The following is a 6,875-nucleotide window of genomic DNA, read 5'->3' on the forward strand; positions in this document are numbered from 1 at the left end:
TCTTATACCTGCCGCTCCCACCCTGCACCAGCCGGGCTCCGCCGTCTGACTCGCCTGCCAGCTGACTCAGCCACGGAGCTAGGCTGGGGCCCACGCGGTGCTGGGCCACCCGGCCCCCAGGCTGGAGGGCGAGCCCAGTTTACCGCATCAACCCTTCCCTGTCCAGCAGGTAGGATAATCCCGGTCGTAGGGCGGGGATCACGCCAGCCCACCCGGCAAGGAGGCATGGGCAGCACGCGGCCTCTCGTGTCCCGCGGGAGGGTCACCCCTCCTCCTAGACACGCCGAGGAAGCCGAGGCCGGCCCGGCCGGAGCCCTGACCAGCGCTGCCCCCGGGGTGTCAGGTGACCAGCTTCCCTCCGAAGGGCCGGAGCATGCGCCTCCTCAGCCGGCCGCCTGTCCGGTGGGCCTCTGCCCACGAGTGGCAGCTGGGAGCCGCCCGCCTGGCCAGAGTGCTGAGGGGCTCGTGTTCGCTGCCGTGGTCACGCCGCAGGGCCCAAGACCTGAGGCTGTTTTCCCCCCCGCGGTGGGGGGAGAGCAGAAAGGTATTTGAAAGGGTCCCGTGACGGGTGACACCCGGCAGCAGCCAGACATGCCAGGGTGACCCACGAGCCACACCGCTCTGCTAAGAGCTGTCGGGGCTGGGACACCACGGGGGCAGTGCAGGTGGCTGTCCGTGGGGAGCCGGCCCCCACCGTCCGGGGATCCCCGTGCGTCTGCTCTGGCTCCCGCGTGGCTTCTGTCCACCCCTCTAGCTGGTGGGCTCCTTAGGGCTGGGGGCTGGAGGGATGGAGAAGGAGCCAGAAGACTGGGGTGCTAGGTGGGTTCCTGGGGTCCCGCCTCCCCCCACCGGCGTTCTCTAGGGGCCCCTCTCAAAGGGTGGGCTGGGTGAGTTGCTGGGCCCGCCTCCTTCCCATCCTGCTTGGTCCCCTCCCGCGGGTCGTCCCCTTGCCTGCGTCCGTCCGGGCTCCGACGTCGACTGGATGAGCCAGGGTGAACAGGAGTCTGAGACAGACAGAGCCGGCGTGACCAGCCATGCCAGACCCAAAAGGTGGACCTGAGCTCAGACCAAGGTGGCTGGTGAGGACAGAGAGCGGGGCAGACACATTTATTCATCCATTTATTCACTCACTCCATGAGATACGGAGAGGACCCCTCGGGTGCAGAGTGTAAGCAGAGGAGGGAGCTCTGGGGTGAAGGCGGATGCTTGTGCCGGTCAGGGTCAGGGTCAGGGTCAAGGTCAGGGCTAGGAGTTAGCATTAGCGTCTGACAGGGACACGGCCCGGGAAGTGTGACGAAGGGAAGGGACGCCACCCCGTCAACCCATCCGTCTGTCCATCTGAGGCCTCCTGGGTGCCGGTCACTTACACCCACAGCCTCGTTAACCCCCACGAGGCCTCAGCTCGGCGGGGGACGGTCGTTTCCATTTTATCAGCGAGACAGCGGAGGCTCAGAGATGTGAACGGGGAACTCCCGGCAAGTTCAGTGGTGGGAGCTAACAAAACGCACTGAGAGGGCACGAGGCAGAAAGAGGCCTCTCCCTTTCCAGAGGGTTAGAAGCAAGAACATCATACACGCTCACGAACAAACCGGCCGCTGTGAAGGGGATGACGACGTGGTTGGTGCCGCCCCCTGCCCCCCGCCCAGCAGGGCACCTCAGCCCTGGACGCACACCTTCCTGACGCCTTCTCTCCGCGCAGGGCCGGTGTCTCTAGGGGGGGCGCCCACAGCCCCAGCTTCTCAGCTGTGCCCCAGGACAAGGCACAAAACAGCCACAGGAGGGGGCACAGCACAGCCAGCACGAGGGACCCCCAGGCCGCTTTGAGACGCCACAAAGACCTCTGAGGAGCCCGAGCATCTATTCACATCCAGGGGGTGCTCGATTCTGTCGGAAGGATCCTGGAGTCACGTTGGCGCCCCTGTGCTCTCCCCCGTCGGTGACGCCAGCCCACGGCCCGGGACACAGACGGTGGGCCGGTCGCCCTGCCGCTGGTCCTCACGGCTTCTCAGATCTCTGGTTCCACTTTTCTCCTGCGAAGCTTTCCTGACCCTAAACTCTTGTAATGACTTCACAGGCTAAGATTGTTTTCCGTTTACAAACCCACCTCCTGGGCTTCGCCCTCTCAAGCTCCAGCTGCTGGGAGAAGACAGTGCGCAGTGGGGCAGGCCTGTGGGGGTCGGGCGAGGTGGCCGGCCAGCCTGCCGGGCGGGCCGCCACATCATTGCTCCATGCCTCAGTTTCCTCACCTGCAAAGGGGGCATGATAATGGCTTCCACCTTGCAGGGTGGTCGTGGAGCGCTCAGAGCCACGACCACAGGGAAGCCAGACAGATGTGGGTTAGCATCCTCGTCGGCGACATCCCCACTGGTATTTCCCACTGGGGGCCTGGCCCAGTATTGGTCGGGGGCCTTCCGGGGGCTCTGTGCTGGGTTTCAGAGACATCCGGGCCAGGCAGAGCCCTGTCTGTGGCGGTGGAGGGGTGGCATGGTCCTGGGGGACCTGGTGCAATGTTGTGGGTGTTGGCCTTGGACCAGGTCACGGCGGAGCACGGGCAGAGGGGTGCAGAGGGCAGGTGTGGGCACCCCCATACCATGGCAAGCCCAGCTCGCTGGGCCCCTGCTCTCAGTGACCCCGGAGCCCACAGGGGGACATGCGAGGCTCTAACTTCATCCCCCCTGTGATGGAGGAGGGAGGACTGATCCCGTGCCCCTCCCAGCTCTGGCCTACGATGCCAGCTGGCCCAGGACGAAGGTCTTACACAAGCGATTTAACGACGGCTCCCAAGCCTCTCCCACTGAGTCAGGAGGTCAAGGCTGGCTAGGGCTGGAGGCCCATGTCCACCCCTTCCACATCCAGAGGCCTGTGCTGGCCCTCCAGCCAGCTCTGTGGGGGCAGTGCTGTCACTTCCAGGAGGCTGACCACTCCCGGGGGTTCGTTGGATCTGTGGGAGCTCAGGGCAGGGGTCTGGCTTGCTCCCAGCCTCCCCAGGGAAGGGCTCACACAGGATCGGTCCTCGGGGGGAGGAGACACCCAAGTCTCCTGTGGGGGCTGAGCTCTTGACCTCACACTCCTTGGGGTACAGCTCCTTCCTGCCTCTTGGCCCAGGATGAGACCCATCTTCCCAGACCTTCTGGGAGGTCCAACCAGGTCGGCCTGAGAACCCCTACCCAGGCTGGCCCAGGCTCTCCTAGGGTATCCTGATCCCTTGAGATCTGGAATCACAGCTTGGAGCTCTCCAGGGTGAATCTCTAGCACAGGCTCCCCGATCAGGGCCATGCTTCGGGGCAAGGGCTTCTGAGTCCCGGGGACTGTCCTACCACATTCCGAGTCCCGGGTACTGTCCCACCACACAGGCATTTGTTGTAATGTTGCCAACTTGGGCCCAGCCAGCTTTGAAGGGACTCCTGGGCCCCTCCAGAGATGCTGAGCTGGGGACACTGGTTAGGTAAGGACGCTCAGGCCCTGTGTGACCTGGGCCACAATGTCGCATGTCCAGTCTGACTTCACTGGAAGGAAGGCCAATGTTTCCTGGGCCACCCTTATCCAGGATTGTTGTTGCTGGGTGACTCTTGTTTCCTAAACCAGGCCAGAGATGGGGTTCACCTAGGCTGGGTACCCTTTAAATAATGCCAATTCTTGGGCCCCCGAGAGTCCCCAATACCCCACTGGGTTGGGGGCACCTGGAGACCATTCCCCAAATCAAGGAGGGAGCTCTTTAGCCCGGGGAGGACTTCTCTTTCTCCCCTTGGGCAGAGTCAGAGGGTGAAGGGTCCCAAGGAGACCCTCAGGCTGGTGGGCTCAGCCTCTGGGCCGGGGCCGGCTCATCGGCTCTCATTCAGCCAGGCCCGCGGGCCAGAGCAGGTGGGGACCAGCCACGAGTGGGTGTGGACAGTGGTGCTTTGGATTGGAAGGCGCAGAGGGACTTCCGGGATTCTGGAGGGAGCCTGGTCATCTGAATCTCAGACCCTGCCTCCTCCAGCCTCTGTCCCCAGACCTCCTCTTTCTCTTCTTAGGAACATGCCGCCCACCCCCCGCCCCGCCCCACTCACCCCTCCACCCCAGGCCAACCGGGATGCGTGCTGCTGCTCAACCCACTCCGTGAAGGGGCAGGCGAGGGCTGAAAGACCAAGCTGTTTGGCCCCACCTTCTCCCTGCCAAAAATAGCCCCTGGTCAGCTCTCAGGCTCCACCAAATATAGCCTGCCTGCCCTGCCAAGTGCCTGCAGTGTCAGGCCAGGGTGGGGCATGCGGCAGGTCAAGGGTTTGGCCTGGCAAGAAGGGGGAGAACCTCTCACCAGGCTTCTGGGGCTGGGGGCCTCAGGGCTCTCTTCAGGACGGCCCGCCCCCTCCCCTGCCCAGGGCCGCCTGGAGACACAGGACTTCCCTGCACTACTACCTGGGACGGCTGACAGGGACAAAGGCCTTCCTCACATGCCCACAGAGACAGCCCTCGTGCGCCTCCAGAAAGCCCTTCTTCCTAGGGTGCCCCCCACCCATCCTGGGTCCCTACTGTCCCCCACCCCTCCGCACCCTTACTGGGCAGACTGCGGCAGCTGCCAGGAAGGTGGGCCAAGTCTCCCCTCAAATCAGTGTTCCTCAGCCAACTGAGAACCCCAACTGAGCAGCACATTTTGCCAGACACCCCCCTCCTTGGGCAGAGGAGGGGCGAGCTCTCCCACCAAGGCCAGACAACTTTGGGAGGGCTGGTCCCACATCAACCTTTTGAGAATGAAAGTCCTGGTCTGGGAGGAGGCCCCAGGCCGCGAGCCCCAGAGTCCTGAAGCTGACGGTCCCGGGTGTGGCTGGGGGGAGGGCACCAGGTGGGTGGGGGATGCAGGGTGAAAAGGTAGGGCTGTGCCTCTCAGAACTCGGTCCTTGAGTGGGTCTTGGTGGGGGGCAGGGATTTAGAGCAGACCCCAGACAGTAGCCAGGAGGATGGGGGCCAGGGCCAGGGCCCCTGGCACGGCGAGGCCAGCGCTGTTGCAGAGGTCATACTGGCAGCAAGATGTGGTGGAGGCATGTTTGGAGTAACCATCGTACACGGTCTCGAAGCAGCTGGGCACACACGACTTGCTCACCTTCATCCTGGTCGGCGTGTAGTCTGCACGGGGGAGCTGGGCTAGGACCCCACATTGGCCCGACTCTGACATGCAGGGCCTTTAGGGCAGGCTCTCCCTCGGCCAGGTGCTCCCAGAAAGAACCCCAGGGCAGGTGGGGCCTCCCTCCTCAGTACCCCCCCCGCCATTCCTAGGGGCAGGCAGAACACCCCCTCTTGCTCCCCGGGGGCACCCCAGTGACTCACAAGTGCGTGTGGTCATGCAGTAGGTGACCATGGACGGGCAGCGCATGGGATTGAAGCAGTTCTCGCCGTTGTAGGCGCACACGTGGCAGTCCAGAGCCTGGGCTGGGGGCCGGGGGATGGGGTGGGAGCTGGGTGGGGGTCGCACAACGGGGGGGGGGGGGAGGCCCCTCCTCCAGCCCGGCAGGCCCCAGGTCCCATCCCCTCTCCCCCACCCCAGGCACAGCTGGAGGCAGAGGTGGTTTTTAGGAAGCCTGGCCTCCCTCCCCACTCCCAGCCGTCCTGCCCCCAACAAGGGTCTGTCCATCTGTCTCTTCTCCATCTTACCCAGAGGGAGGCCCACCAGGGCCACGAGGAACAGGGTGAGCAGGGGCGCCATGGATGGAGGCAAGAGGACAGAGTGGCAGTGGGGAGTTGAATGGCAGCTGGTCCTTGATTTCAACTCAGGCTGGGTCAGGGGCGGGGCACAGAGCGGGTCAGACAGCCCCCTGCCCTCCCCGGCTCCTGGTTTACTGGAGGCACTGCGGCCCTGCACACAGGAGGACAAGAGAGGGTGGTCACCCAAGGGGACCCGGGCAGGGGTGCTGGTGGGAAGGTTTCCTGAAGAAGGGGACACAAAAATAGAAGGAGGCGGGGGGGCGGGGGGCACAGTCCAAGTGGAGAGACTGGTGTCTACAAACAGATCTGTCCTGCAGGCTGAAGGGGTGGTGCGGGGAGGAGGGTTCACGCAGGGGCCCCACGGAGCCTGCCACACAGCTCCTCCTCAACCAGGGCCCTGAGTACAGGTGAGCGGCCAGGGCACCACTAGGCCCCAGGGTGGGCCTCTCCTCACTGCTTCCCCTCTGCTTTGCCCCTGGGGTGTCCTTGCGTGGGTCCCCCACTTCCGCTACTTTCAGGGCCGAGGTGGGGGCCGCTCTCCCGGGAAGACCTCCGGAGCCCAGTCTTACTTGGGCTTCAGGTCTGAGTCCTGGCCCGGCGGGAGCTCCTGGCAGGAACAGGCTCTGATCAGCCTGTGGGGAAATGCGCTTGGGGCGTCCACGCGGGCAGGAGAGCAGGAGGAACTTCCCAGTCCCTACATGGTGCTCGGGATGGACACGTCCAACCCCTGGCTGGGGGGTGGGGGGAGTCTGGACTACGACTTCCTTCCCCTCCCCCTGCGGGGATTCTCAGCGCCCAGCGTCCCGTCCCAGGGGGCCAAGCCTCCGCCCCTCCGGAGAACAGCAAACCAACCCGTCAACCCAGTTCCCAAGAGTCACCCTCAGGGTGCGGCGGAGTGAGGACTGGCCTGGCTGCTCCGCTTCCAGCCCCTTGCCCGCGAGCCCCGCCCCGAAGACTGCGGTCCCAAGCAGAGTGGGGGAGGTTTCGGGATAACCTAAACCGTGACCTTCAGCACGCTGAGCCTCCGCTGCGCCCAGGACTCACCCGCGGCCGCTCGCCAGCTCTTCCCTGGGTCTGAAGGCGCGACCGGACGGGCGCCCCGCAGTGACCACGCCGGAATGCCCCTCTGCGGCCTCCAGAAGCTGCCAGCCAGGCCTGACGTCCCGCAGGAGGCCCCGCCCCAGCCCGCCCCCGGCCTG

General features: G+C 64.8%; 1 protein-coding gene across 2 annotated transcripts; it reads right to left on the minus strand.

Annotated features, from left to right (window-relative positions):
• Nucleotides 1-1,106: 1,106 nt before the first annotated feature.
• LYNX1 (Ly6/neurotoxin 1) lies at nucleotides 1,107-6,875 on the minus strand. Of its 2 annotated transcripts, none has more exons than XM_047842785.1 (4): nucleotides 6,721-6,875; nucleotides 5,626-5,827; nucleotides 5,302-5,403; nucleotides 1,107-5,100 (listed from the first exon to the last, which is right to left on the minus strand). In XM_047842785.1, exons 2-4 carry the CDS (start codon nucleotides 5,675-5,677, stop codon nucleotides 4,904-4,906), a joined length of 351 nt encoding a protein of 116 aa, XP_047698741.1. In that variant the 5' UTR covers nucleotides 5,678-5,827; nucleotides 6,721-6,875; the 3' UTR covers nucleotides 1,107-4,903. The 2 variants fall into 2 exon arrangements, with proteins under 2 accessions (XP_047698741.1, XP_047698742.1); XM_047842786.1 differs by lacking the exon at nucleotides 6,721-6,875 and adding an exon at nucleotides 6,246-6,399.

This window comes from Prionailurus viverrinus, chromosome F2 (assembly GCF_022837055.1).
Source record: "Prionailurus viverrinus isolate Anna chromosome F2, UM_Priviv_1.0, whole genome shotgun sequence".
NCBI classification, from domain to species: Eukaryota; Metazoa; Chordata; class Mammalia; order Carnivora; family Felidae; genus Prionailurus; species Prionailurus viverrinus.

What these genes read in the sequence shown, in the direction of transcription:
- LYNX1 (XM_047842785.1), bottom strand. Translation starts at nt 5,677, where the DNA reads ATGGCGCCCCTGCTCACCCTGTTCCTCGTGGCCCTGGTGGGCCTCCCT. An exon ending in CCTGGTGGGCCTCCCTCTGG is followed by an intron (nt 5,404 to 5,625) that starts GTAAGATGGAGA and finishes CCCGGCCCCCAG; the next exon opens with CCCAGGCTCTGGACTGCCAC. An exon ending in CTGCATGACCACACGCACTT is followed by an intron (nt 5,101 to 5,301) that starts GTGAGTCACTGG and finishes TCCCCCGTGCAG; the next exon opens with ACTACACGCCGACCAGGATG.